Source organism: Elephantulus edwardii, unplaced genomic scaffold (assembly GCF_000299155.1).
Source record: "Elephantulus edwardii isolate Elephantulus edwardi_28Jun2011 unplaced genomic scaffold, EleEdw1.0 scaffold00093, whole genome shotgun sequence".
NCBI classification, from domain to species: domain Eukaryota; kingdom Metazoa; phylum Chordata; class Mammalia; order Macroscelidea; family Macroscelididae; genus Elephantulus; species Elephantulus edwardii.
Window position 1 is genome coordinate 10,721,103 of NW_006399843.1, and position 22,300 is coordinate 10,743,402.

At 48.9% G+C, this 22,300-nt stretch overlaps 2 protein-coding genes and 1 pseudogene across 2 annotated transcripts in view; 1 reads left to right on the forward strand and 2 right to left on the reverse strand.

Annotated features, from left to right (window-relative positions):
- PCSK7 (proprotein convertase subtilisin/kexin type 7) overlaps window positions 1–21,662 on the reverse strand; it is a 31,137-nt gene extending 9,475 nt beyond the window's left edge. Inside the window, exons 1-12 of the mRNA XM_006890813.1 lie at window positions 21,591–21,662; window positions 18,865–18,985; window positions 17,889–18,368; window positions 13,776–13,910; window positions 13,003–13,168; window positions 11,030–11,120; window positions 9,975–10,029; window positions 9,200–9,338; window positions 8,202–8,302; window positions 4,847–5,014; window positions 4,319–4,426; window positions 3,714–3,816 (exon numbers count right to left, since the gene is read on the reverse strand). Coding sequence (XP_006890875.1) covers window positions 3,714–3,816; window positions 4,319–4,426; window positions 4,847–5,014; window positions 8,202–8,302; window positions 9,200–9,338; window positions 9,975–10,029; window positions 11,030–11,120; window positions 13,003–13,168; window positions 13,776–13,910; window positions 17,889–18,356 — 1,534 coding nt within the window. The 5' untranslated portion in view covers window positions 18,357–18,368; window positions 18,865–18,985; window positions 21,591–21,662. The remainder of the gene's footprint in view (window positions 1–3,713; window positions 3,817–4,318; window positions 4,427–4,846; window positions 5,015–8,201; window positions 8,303–9,199; window positions 9,339–9,974; window positions 10,030–11,029; window positions 11,121–13,002; window positions 13,169–13,775; window positions 13,911–17,888; window positions 18,369–18,864; window positions 18,986–21,590) is intronic.
- LOC102852799 lies at window positions 19,362–19,727 on the reverse strand (annotated as a pseudogene).
- Window positions 21,663–22,202: 540 nt separating the features above from the next.
- Window positions 22,203–22,300, forward strand: part of RNF214 (ring finger protein 214) — a 48,170-nt gene continuing 48,072 nt past the window's right edge. Inside the window, exon 1 of the mRNA XM_006890814.1 lies at window positions 22,203–22,292. The gene's annotated coding sequence lies outside the window, so the exon portion shown is untranslated. The remainder of the gene's footprint in view (window positions 22,293–22,300) is intronic.

Sequence of the window (22,300 nt, forward strand, 5' to 3'; positions counted from 1 at the left end):
ATTTAAAAAAAAATACTCATGGCATATTTGAAGGAGAATATTAATATAGTAGAGAGTGGTTACAGGTGGGTGAATGACATGTCATGGAACAGAACAGAATAAGAGAAGGGCCCTGGGAGGGCTTGCCTGTGTCAGCAGGTCACACAATATACTTCTTATTCTTGTGTGTACAGAAGCTTGGATAGAAATGCATGGGAGTGCACTAGAATTCTTGCTATTAAGTTTAAATGAGTTAATATAATAATTGTGTTACACTTATAAAGGAGCCCCTAGCACATAAGTATTCAAAACGTGATGTGAGATCATCACCATTACCAGCATTGGGGTGTTTGTACAATGAGGTCTTTTTCTTTTTGGAATAATTTCAGGTTCAAACAAAAATGGTGCAGACATTGAGGTCTTTCCCCCTTTCCTCCTCTGTCCCAGAAGATTCAGGGGCTGTACTTGCCCATAATCTTGTGGAAACTAGGAAAATATTTATCCCTCTGGCAAGGGAACAGAGTAAGGGATGTGGACTTTGGACTTTAATGAAGAGGTGGTAGCTAAAGCTGAAAACACAGAGGGATTGTCTGGGGAAGATAACATGGAGAGGCAAAGGGTCATGGAATGAGTCATAGGAGACACTCATGGTTTGGTAATGAAAAGAAACAAGTGCCTTGGGCAGAGAAGCCAGAAGAGGGCTATAGAGCAAAGGACTTTTCATAGAAACTAGAGGAGGACAGAGGTCAGAGTAACAAGAAGGTGAAGAAAGGTGAAGCCGATGTGGTCCCCGGGTCTCATCAGGAAAGGGGCACTGTGTCTTCACTGGCAGAGGGAATGTGCAATAAAAGTGAGCAATTTCTTTGCATTGGGAAAGTCTGTTGTCAAAGACCTCTCCAAGGTACTAAGGAGCAACAATGTCAGTCTGGAGACTAAGGTGCTCCTGATACAGGCCATCATCTTTGTAATTACTTGCCATGCATTAGAGAGCTGGACAATGACTAGTGATGATAGAAGGAGAGTTGATGCCTTTGAGCTGTGGTGCTGGAGTATTGAATATACTATGGACTGCTAAGATAACAAACAAGTTCATCCTAGAAAAGGTGAAGCCAGGCTGCTCCTTGGAGGCAAGGATTCTGAAGCTCCATCTGGCATACTTTGGACATGTTGCAAGTTGGGATCAGTCCTTGGAGAGGGATGTCATGGTTGGGAGGATGGAGGGACAGCGCAGGAGAGGAAGACCCTTGATGAGATAGACTGATTCTGTCACTGGGGTAATGTCAGAAACAATAAGATTTGCAAAGGAGAGAAAAGGGTTTAGGGCTGTTGTACACACGGTTGCCGAGTTGCAAGTGACAAACAACAACAATTCATTTGCAAAGGTTCCAAGTTAAAGGGAGGCAGAGGCACTAATTTGTTTCCATATCAATGACTTGGGGATGTTTGAAGACACATGGAAAAATTAACAGGGAGAGGAAGGCTGGGCTTAAAAAGGGAAGATGTAGAGAGAGCATTCCTCAGATTGACAGAAGGTCCGCCAGCACACTCAGACAGGCTCTCAGGATAAAAGGGGAGGTATGAAAAGGGGTGCAGGATCTCTCGATACACATGGAAATCCTGGGTTCCAAATCCCTATCCTTACTTCTACCCTCTGGTAAACAGTTTGGACCCTGAGTCAGATCTCAAGAAACCAAGTAACCCCAATCCCTTTATTCCACATTCTCCTGTCAACAGGGAAGAAGAAAAATGTGTCTCTCTCCACAGCTGTTAGCTGCACTGCCCAATATGGGAGCCTCTAGCCACAAAATTACACTAATTAAAATTGTAAAAAAATCCATCTCTCAGCATCGCTAGGCATGTTTTGAGTGTTCAGTAAAGTTATATGGCTGGTGGCCGTGAAATCGAGCACTGTAGGTAGAAAATAGTGGCATCGTCATAGAAAATTCTATTAGCCAATGTTACTCTGAAGTTTTAGTGGCATTTCACCTCTCATTTTCTCTAAAGGATGTTCAGCTCTTTCCATGTTTTAGAGAGTTCACTCTACAGCCTCAGACATTGAATCACTCAGGTCCCTGGTAGAAAAAAACCACTAAAGCTTGACTGCAGGGGATGAAGTTTCCTGACTGTCTAAGAACAGGGCACTCAACTCTACATGATCTGAACTCACTTCCTTCAACTTCTGAGCAGGTCCATAAACTTGAGTCTCTGCTCTGTCTGCTCAGGGTAACCATATCCCTGTCAGAAAGGAAGATACCTTTGCTGACCTCAGAAATCAGCGGACGAGCTCCTGCCTCCTCACCTCTCAACAGGTCAAAGTCTTCACCAACAAAACTCTTTTCCTCCTCCCTTTCCTTACATCACCTTCCACTCCGTCCCATTTAGGACCATTAGCCCTTAGATCTTCTGCTTCTTAGTGACGAACATAAGCAGCTACTCAAGATGTCTCAATTCCTAGTGAAGTTGGGTAGGCATTTTGGGCCAAGGTCCCAGAATGTTAGCAAGAAGCGGTGGCTAACAATGGGGAAGGACCCTAACACTCTTCTAATTCAACTTAACTCATCTGGCAGATGCAACTGTGCTGTCACTTAAATGATGGGAAGCAGCCCTGGACAAGAGATAAAGAGAAAAGGACTTCTATCTCCAAGACACAGTTGTGCACAGCCAGGTGATTCCGACTGAACTGCATTCTTGGGAATTCTCCTGCACTTCTGTCTTGGCTGCTGTGTTGCTCCCTTTCCAAGACAGTATGCCTTTTACGGGAAATGCAAAGAACAAGGGATCAAGGTTTTCCTTCCATTTAGAGGAAAATGGGGCAAGTGTTGGACGTGGCTAAACTCTTCCTGGGAAAACATTCACCCGCTGTCCCTGACTCACCCTTTTGGGCACCTGTCATTGGCCCTTCTTCTACTGCTGTTCTGGGCTGGTGACATCTTAGGAAGATGGAGAAAGTGAAGTCGGAATGCTAGTTTAAGCACTGAGCATGGCATGCTTTTTCCTTCACCAGAGAAGCAGTAAATCACTCTGCTGGTCCAAATTCCCCCCGGAACTGGGCAAGGGAGAACACTCCGCGTGGGAAACGTATGGACAGACGATCCTCTCTTACAGTGTTCTAATCTAGCCTGCTCTGCTCTCAGAAAGATCCATGTCTGTAAACATCATGCCTCTGACCTAGAAGATAGATAAGTTTGTCCCTTTGGGACAAGCTTAGTGACAGATCCTGGGCTCTAGGGAGTCAGAGGAGCTGTAACTGAAGTCTAGGGAGATCTCTACACGCTCTTTGCACCATCCAATAGATTCCACTTTCTGAATAAGCGTGAGAATCAAAGAAATTCCTAACCTCTTTACTTCAGTCCAAAAGCCACTGGGCTGAACAGTGTTGCCTGAGAGGTTCTTGGTATGAAAGTCAAAGGAATGTGCTTCCACTCCCGCCCAGTTCCCCTGGGTTCCAAGCCCACTCCTCGCAGAAGTGGGTTTCTAATCAGTGGCTCAGAAGCGCCTTCCCACCAGTAGTTACTCAGGAGAAAGGTCTTGTTCTAAGCAGCCAGGGGGCCAGCCAACTCAGAAGCAGCAACATGCCCTAAAATGGTCAAAGAAAACTCCACAGGTTTGGCTTGAGCTCAGCCTCGAAAGGAGGGGGGGGGTTTGAGTCCGGCAGGGAGGATGAGTTTAATTTCCCCATATCCCCACCCCAAACCTCGGGCCTGAGGTTAACCCCGTTCTTGCTGACTACTTACCATTCCACAGGACCTCCAGGGAACGAGGGGACAGTGGAATAGCCTTGTTCTCTTTTAACACTGGACTGACATATGAAGCTAAATAAGGGACAGATGCCCAGACCTATTAAAGGGAAGAATGGGGGATAAACAAACAAGATTGATGATTACACACACACACACATACACACACACACACACACACACATCAATATGATGATTAAGGCTTAGCTTTCTCTTCACTTTTCCTCACTTTATTACCTCGTGTCTCTCCAAGACCTCACAACTCCTGAGGTGCAGCCAACAACCTGGAATGTTCCCCACAGCACTAAATCAATGCAGGTGTGGCTCTATCAAGGGGTGGAGAATGAACCGCACCCTGAGAGCTCCACACTGTACTAAGGTCCCATTTATTCTACTAGTTTGGAAGCTTTAATTATATAGTGTCAGGTCTGACTTTTCGTTTGTAAGATGAATACTGGCTGAGATGAGGGTAAAAGTGTTCCAACAAACAAAATGAATGGCTCGTTAAGGAGCACCCGTGACCCTCTAGACCATGTTCAGGCAGCTGGCTCCTTCCATGGGTCACTCCACACAGGGCATCCTGCCCGCCAACACCCGCTCACCTTGGCCGCGTTGACGAGCCTCCACGCGTTGAGCAGGCCGAACCCATGCTGGTGGCTGTGGCTGAAGCCTGCCTCGTTGGTGACCCAATCTGCACGGCGATCCTCGTACTGCAAGGACAGAGGCCACGGTCGGTCTCTGGCATTTGCGGTGTTATCCTAAGATCCTAACTCTGCCTGCCCTGCTTGCTGATCCCACATGGACTCTTCCACTGAGGCAGTAAGGAATTCTGGGACAAAAGGTAAAAGTCCTGTGATATCAGCCTCCCAATGGCTTCTACAGAAGGGGGCCCCAGAGCCCAGGATCCAGAGCAAGGGAGCCCGGGCAGAGCTCTCCTTAGCAGGTCAGATGGCATCAGCCTGAGTACAAATGAGTTCAGGTCCATGGTACTGGAAAGGGACTTGGCACCTAATATTTGGAACAATCAAAATCTGAGGGCTCCTGATGCTCATTAAGGCAAGGAAATGTAATTCTATTGAATTTCTGGGGTCAGCTGGGGCAGGTAACTTGTCTCCCTGTAAGCATCTCACCCTGGTGGCTGTGAAGACAATGATGTGCTGGACGTCACGCCACGTGAGGCAGGGCCGCACCTGCAGCATCAGGGCTATCATGCCGGCAGCGAGGGGGGCTGCCGCGGAGGTCCCCGTATGGCCCTCAGTGCAGCCTGTGCCCTTCTGGAGGTCCCAGTCAGTGGTCACCTGGGGTGTAACATGGAGGAGTAGAAGCGAGTTAGAGACCATGGAAAGGTGCTGTGGGCAGAGGGCACAACCAGGGCACAGAATGCTCGGCAGAACCTGCTTTGCTTACAGCTGAGAGTTTGACTAAAAGGAAGCACAGCAAATCGAAAAAAGCAGCTCCTTAGTCCCCCATGCTTCATAGGAGAACTTCTGGAGAAGTGAAAGAAAGATAACAGAAATGAAGAGTGGTTACAGGGGGATGAAATTGGATACATGAGAGAGGCCCTGAGTACATAGAAGAGTGTTCCTACTCTCGTGCCTCTCACAGCCCAGCCCCAAATCCTCCACCATGCTCTCCCACCTCCACAAGCATGCCAACGGGCGGCTGGGCAGCTCCTGGACCCCAGCTGGCTCAGGGACAACACTGACGGCACCATTCAAGGAAATCCAAGTTGGCAACCCCACAATCGATCGGGGCTGGGGTGACATCAGTACGAACAAAGGGAGCTTGTTCCCAATGAGAGGGAGCTGTCTCCTGGCTCCCCCTGCATGTCAGTGCAGGCTGGGTGTTAAACTGCCAGCTGCCCTATGCATCTGAGGGACCAGGTGCCTCGCTGCTCTGGGCTGAGTGCCTCGGCTTGGTATGCACCTCCTTTCTTGGCCTCAGTGCTAAGGTGGGTTCCATATGTCAGGGAGGCTGTGCATTTGACATCAGGGTCTGTTCATTCTCTGATCAGTGGGGGAGCCACAGAAGGTATCCCTGAGGAAGGCCTGGCCAGGTCTGCCTTCCACCTCATGGCACCATGGCTCCTTAGCCCGTGGTGCCAGTGCTAATTAAGATCAGCGACTTTATTTCTTCCAATCTTCTCTTGTGGTCAGATACCAGGGCGCTGGCTTCTGCCAAGAGCTGCCCTCTCTCCGCTGTACTCACTGCTTTCCTCCCAGCCACCACAGCAGCTGCCAAGGGATGTTATTTTTCACTCAGACGCTGTGCGCTCCCAGCAGAAAGGGAAAACAGCTCTCCAAGTTGCTGTCTCAATGAGAGTGGGAAGTTCTCATCTGTGCCAGGGAGCAGATTGATTTCTTCCTGTTAAGGAAGCAGCTTCTCCATGTGTGTGGCTGCAAAGCCCGTGGACCGCCTCTGGCAGCAGATGCCCCCAGCAGTTAGGGCAAAATCCAGGGATGCTCTGCTAGGCAGCCCAGGGGTGGGAAGTTCAAGCCTCCCTGGGCCTGCACTTCCCAACAGAGTTCCACCAGGGTGTTGCCCTGACCATTGCACATAGAAACCGGCAGAAGGAGGTTCCAAGAAAAGGACATTCCAAACATGGGAACTTAGCAGAGTAAACTCTCCTTTCCTTTCAGGACAAGTTGCAGCTCAGGAAGGTGGGGGTGGTGAAAGAAGTTGAGTCAGATTAGGAAGAGAAAAGCCAGGCACTGCAGACAAGGGTACCATGTCATCTTGGGAAGCCTTCCTCAGAGCCTGGCTGGGGCAGCAGTGGGCTGAGTCCCCAGAGCTCTGTTGGTGGGTGAAGGGCATAGCGTGCTCTCTGTGCTCCCTCCCAACCTGGGAGGGTGTCCCCTGTGCACTGTCCCCAGCTTGCCGGGCAAAGCCTCTCTTGTGATTTAGCTTCAGTTCACTCCCTCTTCTCATCTCCCCAGGGCACAGGGTGAGGGTCAGCTGGCACAGAGCCTTGGAACATTGTGTTGACCAGAAGTCATGTACTGGCAAAACAAAACTTTAGCTTTGGAAAATGAATTTTACCCAGCAGGAAGACAAAGCAGCCTAATTTCAAATAGCCCCCAAGGGACCCCCTACTCAGGGCCACTGGAGAAATCTGACACCATGTGGCTCTGGGCCAGCTTGAGTCTGGCGCCTCCTGTTCCACATCACTCTATTCTGGGCAGTTGGGTCAGGCAGGGATTTCTAGGATGGTAGTCCAGGGAAGTGGTTTAAACCTGCAGAGAGGAGCCCCAGTGTAGCATTGACATGGAGTCTTTAAACGAGTCCAGGAGCTGGAGGGGCGCCATTCTTTTGCTTCCATCGTATTTGCTACGGTGTCGGTCAGAGGTCTAAGGAAAGATGGAAGATGTTCCTCTGGCTCCTTTCCCCGCCTATTCCTAAAGGCAATCCTGGGGTTTATTCCCGAGGATGAATGTGGCCAGAACTCCAAGTATTTCACACAAGGACTGGATCGCAATGGAACAAAGGTGCTCAAAGTACACTAAACAGAGATGTTGCAAAGAGGTTATCTGATCAATGTGATACTTAGTACAGCTTTGTCTCCCATACTTCGGGCAGGTCATCATGCTTGGAAAGGTGGAGGGATGGTGAAGAAGAGGAAGACCCTCAGTGAAGTGGATTGACACAGTGACTGCAGCAATGGGATTGAGTATGTCAGAGATTGTGAGGCTGGCACAGGACAGGACAGGGTTCAGCTCTGCTGTTTATAGTGTTGCTATGAGTGGAACTCCACTCGACAGCACCTAGCAGCACATAATGGTATGTGAGGGAACTCTGGTGCCTAGACGTCAGGAGGTGTGCCGCCAACTCAAAGGTAAATGGTTCGAATCTACTAGCTGCCCCACAGGAGATGATTGATAATTACCTCCTGTGTGATTTATTACCTCTGAAAACCTGCTGGAGGGTTACCTATAGGTCGGATCTGACTCAAAGGTACATAACACACAACATAGTGACATATATGCTTATTGTTGTTGCTGTTATGTGCCACTGAATTGTTTGCAACTCATAGTGACCCTGCGTACAACAGCTCTGAGGCCTGCTCTATCCTGAGCCAATCTTATTGTCTCTGACACGTATACCATGGACTGCTAGGAGAACAAACAGGTTGTCCTGGAGAGAGTGAAACCAGGCTGCTCTTTGGACGCAAAGAAGCTCCATTTGACATACTTTGGGTATGTTGCAAAGTGGGACTAGTCCTTGGAGAGGGACATCATGCTTGGAAGTGTGGAGGGACAACGCAGGAGAGGAAGACCCTCGATGAGTTGGATTGATGTATGCTCATAAATTGAAATTTTTAGGATAAGAACCACTTACATAAACATGACATACTTATGGGACACAGATCTGTCAGGGGAAAAGGGACCTGTGGGGCAGGGGAGGGAAGTAGAAAACCAAATGCAAAGCCTCCACATCTGAAAGTCCCACGTAACAGGGATGGGGGAGGAGGAGCAGGGAGGCACTCACGATGCTCCGGAGCATCTTGTCGCCACCGCTGAAGGTGACCGCCAGCATCGAGGCACACTCTTCTGCATAGAAAGGCATCCGTCCCTCCTCATCCACAGCACCTGGGAAAGAATGGGACCAGCGGGAGCTGAGATGCAGAGTTGGTCCTCTGGCAAACCAGCAGAAGGGCTCACTGATGCTGAGTGAATGCTGCCTCACAGACCCACGAGCGTCAGACCAGAACCGAGCTCAGGGGGGACTCCCGGCTCTCATCTTTACAGGTGCTGTTCACCAGGCCTTTTTTCCACGGAGAGACTGGGGAGCTTTAAACCATCAGCCTGTAGGTTAGCAGACAAGCTGACACTCTGCACCACTCGCGCTCCTGTGCTAGGACCCGAAAACATCAGAGCTGTTATCTCAGCCACCCAGATCTCTCAGTGCCCATGACTGTCCCCCACATCTGCAGCCTCAAATGGATAAGCTTCCTGTGTCCTAATACCAGGCTTCAGAGCGAAATTGGTGGCACTGGATGTCTATACTGACTCGTTCATGCATTTATATTCACACAAACAGTAACCAAGCATCTACTGTGAGTCACCCACTGTGCTCAGCGCTGGGGCCAGGAAAACAAAAGACATCACCCTGATCTCCAGGGTCTTATAGTCTGGCAGGAAGGTTGAGAAGTGAATAAACACAATTTGGGAGTAGTAAATTGTTTGCTAGGGAATACAGGTAAAAGGCACTTAATTGAAGCCAGTGGAAAGTCAGGGAGGGCTTCAAGCAGGCAGCCAGTGGACCATGGCAAGAGGTGCCAGAGGAGAGGCTGCAGAATGGAGTATCTCTGAGATTGAGGGTCAAAGTGTTCTCTGGGTTTAGTGACATCTCAGGAAGCTCTCTGGAGAGCTGGGCTAGTCCTTCCTAACTGAGTCTGCAGATAAGATGTCAGCCAGACAGAAGGAAGCAGGGCCACACCAAGAAACGCCCTGAATGACACACACCCAGCCCCGCTGCACCACTACCTATAGTGACTGTGTAGATGGAGTTTGCGTAGCCATCGTAGTTGCAGTTGTCATTGTGCTGGCCTCCATTACCACTGGCTACCACAAAGATGCTCCCAAATCCCCGGCGACCAGCCATCACCCCATGCTGCAGGGCAGCCTACAAAGTGAAACCAAAACCATCAGGTTATCAGGGGGAAGCTCTAAAGACATGAGCCCACCACACCGTCACCCTCTCCTACCCTTCCTGAAAGGCAAAAGGGGAAAAGGTAAAAGAGAACTGGGCATAAGGGGAAGACACAAAGATGAACAGGAGCTGGGGAAGGAGTTGTCAGTAAAGCAGCTGTTCAATAGATGCTGCTTTTCTGATTACAGGGTGGGGCTGGGCATGGGAGGCTGCATTCTTCCATTTATCTCTGAGAACTTGGGGCTGTGGTTAGGTGCCTTCCAGTCCACTGTGACTCATAGCAACACTATGAATGATGGACCTGAACTCTGCCCCATCCTGTGCCATCCTCATCATCTGATGTTCATTGGTAGAGCTACTGTGTCAATGCATCTTATTGAAGGCCTTCCTCTCTTTTACTGACATTCCGCCTTTCCCAGCGTGATGACTTTTTCCAAGGGTTGGGCCCTCCTAACAACATACCCACAGTGTTCCCTTAAGCCCCCAAACTCTTCCTGAAAGCAGGCAGTAAAGCTAGATGACACAGGTCTGGTATCAGCAGCTGGGGGTGGGATGGGAAGTACTTAATGCAGAGGGTGGTCTAGGTCTCCTTATGGTCCACACAGTTACCTTTCCAAGCTGATGGGGTCCATCCACTGTCTTCCCATCATCATCCGGACCCCAGCTGTTGAGAAATACTCAGAGTGAAGAGCCAGGGCTGGGCTGCGGCTGCCCACCCCAGGCCACTCCTCTTCCTGGGCCTTCTGCTGTCCTCCCAAGGCTTCCAGTTCAGAACCTCCAAGCTTAACAGCCATGGGGTTAAAAGACATTAGGAGGCCTTTCTTCTACATGAGAACAAAGGCCCTTCCTACACTCAAAGAAGTAAATGAAAGCATGTGTTCAGGGTCTTCTTAGCCTTAGAAACCTGCCAAGTTAGGGACTACTTCGGTGTGCCTCTAAAAATCCCTTTTCAGGTTCTGGCAGAAAGCAGTGAAGCATGCACAGGAGAGGAGAGGAAGAGGGGGTGAGCTCTGCCTGGTTGAGGTCTCTAATACTAGGCTTGATGGTAGAGCACCCACAAAAGAAGTGTTCAGTCCAAGTTCTTGGTGTTTGGTACCAAAAAGGTCTTTATTCTAAGAGGGCACGTGCCTGATGGATGATGTCATGGATTTTAAGGCCCTTCTGGTTAGGGGGACGTGTAGGTGCCACCAATGCCACAAGGGCAGTGCAATCCTAGACCCTCCTTACCCACCCCTTCTCATAAGACCCTATCAACAATACTGCATGTGCAGTCGTGTGTAGAGTGGCAGGGATTGGTGCTGGGCCTTCAGTTTATCTGTGGATGATGAAAGTGGGAAAACCCACTTTCTCCCAGAGGTCGGATGAGATTGGAGAACAACCACATGGGCTCGTGGGGGGAGCAGGCTGGAGCACTCCTCATGTAGCAACCTGATTTCTGGAATAATACTTGGTTTTAAGCATGGGCTTGAAGACTGAGAAGCCAGTGGCCGGGGCATTGGAGACTAGATGGTCCTATATTTAGCTTGTCCCCTTAAGCTGAACTCGGAGAGGAGATTCCTGCAAGGACCTGCTGAGCCAGTCCATCACACTGTGCTTTTATTGAAGGATTAGTTCTGGGATTTCAAGCCTCTGGCCTTTCCCCCTGGGTCTTCGCTATGCCTCACCTGCAGCTGTAGATGTCATTGATCTGATAGTGCTTGTTGAACGCCACAGCCTCCATGCTGTCGGTGAGAGGTCCATCCAGTACCCGGATACCTAGGCGTGGAAGGCCATGTCAGCTCCTCAGCAATGCTGGGCCCGCAAGAAACATATAACAGCACTGGCCCCCAAGACATGGAATTGGGTGGTGGGGAGCCCTAGGTGGGCTCCTTATTCCTCCCTGGTGTTGTTTTACCTTTTGTATTTTTTTGCACCATGAGTCTGTATTGCTGTTGTATGAAGCTGAGTAGATTCTGACTCATGGCGACCTAAGAGGACAGAGCGGAACTGCCTCACGGGTTTTGGAGGCTGTAATCTTTATGACAGCAGAACGTCAAGTCTTTTCTTCTACAGAGTGGCTGGTGGGTTTGAACTATTGACCTTTCAAAAGGTTAAAGGCAGAGCACTTGAACCATTATGTTACCAGGGCCACCCAAAAGATTTTTTTGGTAGATCATGTCCACACACATTTGAGTACGCTCACACGTGCGCGCACGCTCTGCCAAAAGATAATTTTTAATGTTATTTTGAGGATTAGACCATAAGGATTGTGAAGTTTGGAGGGAAGAGTCCTGGGCTGGAATGTAGGCCACCTTCCCTTCTGACCTTCATGGTCAAGCACACAGAACACGAAGCCTGGTGCTGGACACAGGTGTCACTAAGCAGTACTAGTTACTGGCACCTCTCCTGGTGTCACCCTCTGTCAAGTGGGTCACATCTGATGACTGCATGTTGTTGTTGTATACTGTTGAGTTGGAACTGACCCCTAGCTGACCCTCTGGTGGGTTTTCAGAAGCAGTTAACCACACACAGGAGACTATTCCATTTTTTTCTCTCATGGAGCAGCTGGTGGATTTGAACCAAGTGTATTTGGGGTGGCAGTGCAACTCCTTATTACAGAGCCACCAGAGCTCCCTGATGACTGCACAGGGACCACAAACGGGGCTTTAGGAAGAAGGGATTTGGACCGCGAGGATTTCTGGCTCTCTGTAGCCTCGTTTACAGCAGTCTTCTGCCCTCTGCTGGAGTGTAAGGGGAATACAGGCTATCTATTCCACCAGTAAGTTTGTCAGACACTGAGACGATAGGGCAGGCTTCACATCATTTCACAGAGTTATTTTGCTGTACTCAACTCGATGGCACCCACCACCACCAACAATTCAGTCTGTAGGTTCCCAAGCATTTCTTTAAGGGATCACAGGGTGAGAGGGTTCTCATTCATTCCCTTCTGCTTCTGCCTAATGGACAGAGTAAGAAGTGAAGAAGCCAGAGAAAAATCTCAAGTGGATGTCAGTCTCCTCAGCTTCTTAAAAGGATGGAAAACAGACAGTGATGACCGTCAGTGGAACTAGGATGTGGAGAGGTGTGAGTAGACAATGGGTCATTGTTGTTACGTGCTGTCGAGTCGCCTGCGACTCATAGCTATCCTCTGTACAACAGCCCTAAACCCTGCTCTATCCTGAGCCAGTCTTATTGTCTCTGACACACCTATCCCCATTGCCCCAGACACTGAGTCAATCAAATGGGATCATGAAGAAAGTTCAAATAAGAAAGCTTTCTGTAAGTAATGAAAATACCAGTGCACAAATATAAAGTAGCCGAGGGAAAGGACTCATTATTAAAAGGACCTATGTTATCCATGGGGCATAACAAGGGACAGAAAAGGCAGAGACTGAGCAGGTGGCCTGGGGCTTCCATTTCCACACTAAGAGCACTGCCACTCTTGCTGTATAAAGTGGGGTGTGCTGCTGTAGAAAAGCTAGCTTAAACAACTTGGCACTGAGAAATAAACAGTGATCTGTCCTTCCGAAGCACAAGCTCACCTTCAGCTCTACACTCTGTGCAGAGGGTGGGATAAAGAGGTTTCAGAATTGGAGGTGGGGGTGTGGAACGAAGACTCAACAGGCAAAGGCCGAGGGCCGAGCGGGGGCTGCATTACCTGCCACGCGGCTGCCATAGGCCACGCCGACTGCGCAGAAGCTGTTGTTGGGTGCCGCCGCGATCTCCCCCGCACAGCGGGTGCCGTGGTGATTGCCGTTCTCCATGTCGGGGTGAGGCATGGGGTCCGGGTCATTAGAGTTGAGGTCATAGCTGCCCTCGGGGCTCTGAAATGCGAAGGGGAGGATTGGGGGACATGTAGTCATTCGATGGTTAGAAGAGAAAGAACTGGGAGTTTGGGGCTGCATCTCTCTTTACAAACCACAAGGGCTACAAGATCCATGAGCACAGGACACACCAGGGAAAAACTGAGGCGTGCCACCGCTCTCAGGGGAAATTCCTCTCTTGGCTGTTACAGGAATGTGTTCGGAGATGGCTTTATGACTTGGGAAGCCTGAGATAAAAGGGATTTGGGGCACTGTGAGGGCCAGGCTTTAGGGAGGAAGGTATTTAGAACTTGTGTGGAGATAGAAATGTCTATGCAGGTACCAAGTATTATAGGTATCAGGACAGGGGGTGGCAGCAGGAACCAGCATGGCCACTGGGCACCTCTCCCTTGCTGGGGTGGGGACAACCTCCATGCTTTAACTGCCAGTCTGAATTGCTGACTGAGGAAAAGGAGAAAAAGAAGATGACCACTCCAGGCTCCAGGTCCTCCTGTTTGGCCCAAAGATCTCAGGGAGAGGGGACAAGCCTAAAGTGATATCATGGTGAAGTCATATCAAGAGAGAAGAAAGACATTGGAAATGGAAGGGGAGCTCGAGGGCCACTCACATAGTTGGGCGCAATATCCTGGATGGTGTGCTCAACTCCGTCATCCACGACCACCACAGTCACCCCTCGCCCTGTTACGTTGCGTTCCCATACACCTGTCACATTGATGTCCCTGCCAGGGGCCCGCCGGTTATTCTGAAGGAGAGACAGGATCAGGAACTGGGTTCCAAAGCCCTCAGGGAAACAAAGTTACACACAGCACAGCCCACAGAGAAACAAAGGTACACATTACACATAACACGCAGCCCACAGAGAAACAACATTACAGCTGGCAGCCCCTTTGGCCCTGGGATGATGACCAGAGCCAGCACGTCAGTCCATCATGGCGTGGAGGGAACCTAGGAGGAGGCCCAAGTGCGAGCTTTGCCCCAGCCAAGGTGGCCAGCAAAGTCTGGCTTCACTCACAGGTGATAAAATGTGGGGAGAGGTGAGGGTTAGATAAATAATTATTGTGTCAATAATGTTAGTTAACAGTCAAATTCTAGAGTGTTTACTGTCTATCAGACACTACACTAAGTGCTTTACACATACTCATTTATTTTTCCCAACCATAATTCTATTCTAAATCACACTGCTATCAAGTTGATTCGGATGAATTCATGGTGGCTCACCAACTGGTCTTCCAAGTTTTTAAATCCCTGTGAGAGCAGACTGCTTCATGTTTCTCCCACAGAGAGGGTGGTGGGTTCAAACCTCCCATCTTGTTAGCAGTAAAATGTAACTCACTGGACCACCAGGGCTCCTTAGATCTCTGCTGTTCTGTAAAATGTAGCCCGCTCAGCCACCAGGGTTCCTTACATCTCTTTTGTTGTTAGGTGCTGTCAAGTTACTACCCCTCATAGTGACCTTAAGAACATGGTTCTGAACCTTGTACTATCCTTAGCCAACCTCACTATCTCCGACACACTTGATCCCGTTGCTATAGTCACTGTGTCTATGCATCTCGCCAAGGCTCTTCCTTTCTTGTGCTGACCCTCCACCTTTCCAAGCATGGTGTCTCTGAGCTCTGGTAGCTTAGTGGTAAGGAGCTGCAGTGCCAACTCAAAGGCACGTGGTTTGAATCCACCAGCTGCTCCTTGGGAGAAAGATAGGCATTCTTCTGTGCGATTTGCTGCTTCTGAAAACCTGCTGGAGGGTCAGCTACGAGTGAGCTCCATCTGCACTGTATATAATAATAACAACAACTACAATAATAATAAAACAATCTCCGGGGAGCTCTGGTGGCGTCGTCTGTAAGAAGTTGTGCTGCTAACTCAAAGGGGGTGTCTCTCTGGTAGTTTGAATCCACCAGCCGCTGTTTGGGACAAAGATAGGCAGTTTCCTCCCGTGCCACTTACAGCCTCTGGAAACGCTGGAGGGTCAGCTATGAGCCAGTTCAGACTTGACGCAATGAGTTTGAGGTTTCTTTTAAATGATAATCTCTGTTTTATAGAAAGGAAAACTGAAGCACAGAGACATTAAGCAGCTTGTCCCAAGACACATACACATATTGGTGGATGGTAGAGAGCTAGAATTTGAACTCAGGCAGCCTGGCTCTGGCCTCCAGGCACTAATCAGCACTCTGGTTCCTGAGGGAAGAGCGTAAGGAAGGCAGAGCCTGAGGAGTAAACACACCACCAGAAGACCACAGGCAGCAAATGGATGGGCAACGAGAGTGCTGTGGGCACAATTCCACAGGCGAGGCAGGAGCAGGGAACTTACTCTCTAGGTGGGAGACAAAGGCTATTTTTAGTGATGGGAAAGGTAACACCACAAGAAGTTGAAGTATAACTTCTTGACAAAGGCAAATGCCACTAAAAACTACACAAGAAAAAAAGGACCTGTTGGTAATGATTACAACATATATAATTTCAAAACGACTGTAAATCTAACCAAACTATGCATTTAATTGTTGTTGTTGAGTATCGCTGAGTCGGAATCAAACCATAGGTGACACTACAGTGGGTTTTCTGAGGCAATAAATCACAGGAAAGGAGACTGCCCATCTTTCTCCTACAGAGAGCTGGTGGATTCGAACTGTGTGCCTTCAGGACTATAGTGCAACCTCTAGGCCACCAGCACTCCCTAAATTATACATATGTAGACATATATGTGTACAAACCAAAACCCTACTACTGTCGAGTTGATTTTGACCCATTAGCAGCCTTTCATTGTGTTTCTGAGGCTGTAATTTTTCACAAGAGGCTGTCCATTTTTCTCTCAGAGATTGGTGAGTTCCTTTCTGTTAGCAGTCTGAGACATTACACACTGTGCCACCAAAGTGTGTAGATGTGTATAGAGATGTGTATAGGTGTGGTGGCTGGGAGTTGCATTACCAAGCTAAAGGCATGTGGTTTGAATCCACCAGCTGCTCCACAGGAGAAAGATTGGCAATCTCCTCCTATGTGATTGAATGACTCTGAAAACACACTGAAGGGTTAGGTATGAGTCAGTTCTGACCCAACGGTACACAACAATGCATATGTACGTGTTATACATGCATTTATGTGACTATATGCACATATATTCTTAAATAATAAAGCCCATAGGAGGCACAGTTACAAATACTTAGACAAAAACATCTCATGGAATTGGTTTTCTGGATTTGAAGGATGAGGACTATAGGCTTGTCTTGGTCAATGGGCATAATATAGGTTATAAAGTTGTACTCTACATTCTAGCTTGGGCAGTAGGATTGAGGATCTTAAAGACTTACAAGTGGCCATCTGAGATACAACTACTGGTCCTCCTTGCCTGGAGCAAAAGAGAAAAAAGAAAATAAAATATTCAAAAAAGAAACTAATCTACAGGACAAATAGTCTGCCCTGAGGCCAAGAAGAACTAGATGGTGCTCAGCTATGGCTGTTGACTACTCTAGTCAGGACCAAGACAGATGGTCCCTGATAAAATGGGAGGGGAGATATTGGACAGAATCTCAAATTCCTAAACAATACAATTAGACCTATTGGACTGGCTGAGTCTGTGGCTCTCAGATACTCTCCAATAAGCTGAAACTAACTCCTGAGGTTACCTTGTAGCTAAATAATAGATTGGCTTAAAAAATAGTATCACTCATAAGAATTGTGCTCCTTTGGCTGATTGCTTCCATGAGCAGCTGACTCCTTTGTTGTGATGCTAGAAGGAGTGGATGGTGCCCAGCTACTATTGCTGGGCACCATCACAACAACATCAAAGATTCTATAGAAGTATCACGACCAAAAGGAGGAAAAAGGTAGAACAGAATTTAAAATTCTTATGGAACCTAGAAATCACGGTACCATGGAGGCTGGATGAACCCTAAAAATCACTGACTTGAGAATATCTTTAGACTCTTAAGACCAAAAAGATCCCCTGACATCTCCTTAAAACCAAGTGATAATTGAGTTTAACTTTTAAAAATGTTATCATATTCTTATAAAAATGATCTAGATGAACTCATGTTGACAACAGCAACACAAAAGAAACTTGGAGGAAGCACAGGAAATGCAGGTGGCAGTGACAGTCATTGTCATTGCCATGGAGTCAGAACCGATTTGAAGCTGACCCTTCAGCGGGTTTCTGGAGGCTGTAAATCACACGGGAGCAAATGGTTCTCTCTCCCTCTGAGGAAACTGCCAGAAACAAACCTCGGGGGGCAGCTTTGGGTTAGCAGCACAGCTCAGCTCTTTATCCTCTACGCCACCAGAGCTCCCTCAGTGTTTATATTAATGGAGCAGGAACATGTTGGGAAAGGAGGGTGAGAATGGTTACACAACTTAAAGAATGCAATAAGTGCCACTGAAATGTGAACATAGAAACTTGATTAGTGTATGTTTTTCTATGTTCTCACCAAAAAGAAATGGGGAGTCACCTAGATGAACTCAGTAAACAATCACTTTGAACAAAGATGAGAATGCAAGGGGCAGGGAAACTAGATTAATGGAATTAGAACAAACAGAATGGAAGTAGCAAGAATGTTTGCATTTTGTGATGAAGCTAACCAAGGTCAAATGGCGCAGAAATTATTGAACAGGAACCTAAACCGTCATATAAACCTTTAGTGAAAATACGATAAACATTACTGAAAATATCCCATTGAAGAACTGGACACCCAGAACTTATCCACTGAGGCAGACACTGCAGGGCAGGACTCACCAGGTGCCACTGCAGTGGGTACTTGGGATCATTGAAGTGGACGCTGCGTTTGGCTCGCTTTAACAGTCTCTGCTCTGAGTGCCAACGCACAGCTTCATGCCCGGTCAATACAGCCTCTATCTGCCGCCGCATAACCTCCACCTGTTGGTCCTGCCTGTGCCCAGGTGGCTGGACAAAGAGGTAGTGCCCACGAAGTTCTCCGATGCGTCCAGCATTCACCAGCCCCACGGCCCGGGCCAAGGTGTCTGCTTGCTGCTCCAGAGTCTCTTCTTTCCCTTCACCTTGCAGGCCATTCAGACGCACAGCCCAGCTGAGCCTCCCTGGACCCTGGGCCTCTGGCCCTCCTGTCTCTGTCACGCCCATAACCCAGGGAAGCAGTAAGAAGAGCCCAGCTATTTCCAGCCAGAGGCGGGAGGGCTGGCCCAGGGGGGTGTCCAAGTATGGCACTTTCGGCCTCCCTTTCGGCATCAGAGCAGTAGGCTGCAGACAGAGAAAGGACACCCGAGATAAGACAGCTGATACTTACAGGAATCTAAGAGGGAGATGTGGTGCTGACAATCCATGTGTTATGCCTGGAAAGGCCCAATACCCTCCTATTTAATAGGGTCTCTCGTTTTATCCATTTTTATCCTTTACCAGCAGGACCCCTGCACTCAGGTGGCTTGTGGGTGAGTATTAACCCCGTGGCTGACCTCCTATCACTTGTTGGCTGTGTCACCATCACAGCAGATAATCAAGCAGAGATGCCAGTTGTTAGGAGGCCTCATGCTGCTCCCTCCCATTTTTGCCATTTAAAGGGCTTAGAGAACATGCCACTTTCACAAACTCCTGGCAGAATCATGCATGACTCTTCTTTAGGGGGACACCCTCCTTTCCAGCAACTCCTTTTTGGAAGGGACAGGAGCCTCTTCCCCGATGACTTCTGAGTCTGCTTGAACTCAGAGCTAACCCCTCACCCCTAGGGCCCCATTCCTACCTGGACTCTGTGTGAGGGTGAGCTCCGGGTCTGGTTAACCACCTCACGCTCATTTTGTGCAGATGGAGAAAAGGCATTACTTTCACTGTGAGTGGCGAGGTCTCTGAGCCCAGACTGCAGACTTGTGAGTCCTAAGAACAGAAAAAATAGTACATATAACTTGGTAGAATAAGCTAAGGCTGCTCATAAACTGTGGGAGCTCTAGCAGCATAGTCTGGGAGACACAATGCAGCTAATCCAAAGGTGGCACCTCTCTGGCAGTCCGAACCCACCAGCAGCTCCAAGGGAGAGAGATGTGAAATCTCCTCCTGTGCGATTTATAGCCTCTAAAAAACCACTGGAGTGTGCCAGCCATCAGTTGGTCCAGACACAACAGCAAAGAGGCTTTTTATTCTTATCGGGGTTTTTAAAAAAAAATTGATTCTTAATATTGATTCCCATTGCCCAGCAGATACGATGGGAAATGGGAATAAGTCTTAGTGGGCTCGAGAGTGAGCCTAGAGTGGAGGAGCCCATCCTGGAAAAATGATTAAGTCCAAATGCCTGTGCAGAAGATGCCAGGGGGTACCAAGAGGGATAAAGAAGGAGAGGTAGTCCCCAAGAGCATGCCAGCAGGGCTGGTAGATCTGGAAGATGGTGATGCAGGTGGGGAGCACAATCACCCAGAAGAGGAAGCCCACAGCTGAACACCAGACACAGCCCTTGATTAGGCTCTCCTCCTCGTGAGCTGGCACTAGGAAGGGCTCTTGGAAGAACCAGAAGATGTTGACCAATCAGAGGAAAGGCAGGAAAGCAAACCCACCGAGGTCGTGCTTCTGGCACAGGTTCAACTTCTCCTCGTTAGACACTCGTTCCAAGTTCATCGCTGCTCAGGGGATGTGCTGTCCTAAGGGCCAGGGAAGTAGAACCGTACTTTCTCTGGCTTGATCCTTTGGCTTTTAAAGGTGAGTTTTAAACTCCAAGATCCGTGACCAAAGAAACTGGCCAACGATCAAGCATTTCCAGAGATTTAAAATAGATGAGACTGGGGCAAAACTGGTCCCAAATCTCCAGGAATGCAGAAATCCTACTGTTTATCTTAACCACTCTGCCCCTTCTCCTAGCAGTGTAGAAGAACCCAAAAGGCTATGCCAACTCCCAAAGACCCTTCACTGGGGCTCTGAGGCTGCAAGTTTTGAGGTTTTATTATTATTATTTTTTGTGTGTGCACCATTGAATTGGATCCAACTGGCACAGGAAGAGATTGCCCCTCCTTCTCCAGCAGAGCATCTGCTGGATTTGAACTATGTACCTTTGGGGATTGCAGTCACTAGGCAACCAGAGCTCCAAGGCTGCAAATCTTTATGGGAAGAGAATGCTCATCTTTCTCTCAAGGAGCAACTGGTGGATTTGAACCACTACCTTTGGAGGAGTAGTGGAACACATAACACTACATCACTGGAGCTCTTTAGCAGCTTAGGAGGGAGTCTGAATTGTCAGCAAAATCCCCTCCTGAAAACAGAAAAGTACAACTTCCTAGAAGCTCAGGTAGTAACCAACTTCCTGCTTTGCACATTTCTGTAAGAATGCCCAGGGGGAGTAATAGCCAGCAAAAAACAGGGCCGGGGGTGGGTTGGGGGGATGGAGATGAGTCACAAAATGTAAGTGAAATTGAACAGGCAAAAAGTTTAGGGCAAATGGACATCCAGGAGATAAGAAATGATGAGCTATCCTTAGTAACTGGATCAGCAAGTTGTCTTGGAAGTGAGAACAGGCTCCAACCCTGAGATTCTCAGTCACCTTTGGCTTAGAACAAGGGAATCAGACATTATGAGCTCTCAAAAAAGAAAGGAACCACATGAGACCCGGTGGGTAGCCACTGGGGCCACTGGGCAAAAGACAGACAAATGGAGAGGCAGACTATATCTGTACTCATCAGTGGCTGGGTTCCTTTGGAAGCCACTCGGTTCGCTAAGGATTATAGGAAAAGTGACATTTTTATTAGAAACTCCTTGGAAAAGGGAATGAACGTATACCAGTAACACTTCCCTCCAAAACCCTCTTTTTCACTCCATTTTCTTTTTATCTTAGACTCTCAAGCTTTCCTCCTCTGCTTCCCCAGTAACTTCAATTGTTCCAAATAGGCAGGCTTCTTCCTTAGCCTGCATATCCCAAACAAAACCTTGTTTGACAGCTAGTGAGCCATTTACACTAGCTCTTTAAGCCTTGGTAAGTCCCACCTTAAATTTCCGGAAAAGACGATCTCTTCCTTGTCTGGCGTTGGCAGAGCACCACTTTACCCTTCACATTTCTGAGAAAGGAACCTTAAATACCCTTTGAAAGTAGAGCTCAATCTTGCCCAGCTGCTAGGCCTCTCTTAACAGCTAGTTATTAGTTGTCAAGGGGGTAGAGCAATATAGGAAGCCCACGATTTCCAAGATTCTGCTCCCAGTAGTCTTCTTTGCAAACTCTACATCCTATGTTCTTACAAATCAGGTTTTGTACAGAGCTCAGATTTCGCTGATTATCCCTCCTAAGCGCTGACTGTTCCGTGCAATATGCCGCTCTTCTTAGAGGGACCCTTGCCATCCTGGAATGCAAGACTCTGGTGCCCAGCCTCTCTGAGGTCCCTCCTCCCAGGCTGAAAGCATCCTCTGTGCAGCCCCAGCACTCTCAGACGCTCCTTTCCCTCAGCTCCAGGCCACCCGGACTTGCAGCGTCCTGCCCCCACCTACTTCCCAACTCACCCGCCCGGCCGCAGCTCCTGCCGCCGCTTCCCTGCGGAAACTCGCGGCTTCCCGGGAGCCTGAGCATCCAGTGACAGCAGCATCACTTCCGCCCGGTACTCAGCCAATCAGCGGCGGGTCCTGCTGGCCATGCCCGACGGGCCTCAGCAGTCGGAGACCGAGGAGGTATCTCCCTTAGCCATCCTCTGCTTAGAGAGGAGCGTACAGACTTGCTGAGATTTTCTCGAGGGACTCCACTGCCCAGAGTTCTCGGGACATTTTCAAGAGGGTCCCTCTCCGTAGAGTTGTTCTCCTTTATGGCGTCCTCTGAAAAAGACATCTTGGTTTCGACCTTTAAAAACACCTCGTCTCTCTTTTCCCTTTGACTTCCATAGAACTGATTCTCCCTGTACCCTTCCTAGGGTGGATCCTTCGTCCATCTCGGTTCCTTCCTTGTCGGATCTCTCTCCTTTCCCGTGTACCCGGAGAGTCCACTTCTCCCTCCCCAGTCTTCTGCAGCATCCAAGGGCTAGAGCCACTGCCTTCTCTCGCCGCCAGAGGGCGCTATCGGGGGCGGTGCGGCGCCACTGAGGCCTCTCCTCTCGCGGTCCGAGCCTCGCCCCCTTTCGCTCGTGCCGCCGGAAGTGGGAGGTGTCGCGCGGACCGAAGTCGACCCCTCCCCCCGTGGCTCGGCCGCCCCCTCCCCCCGCTCCTCCCGCTCAGGTGCGTCC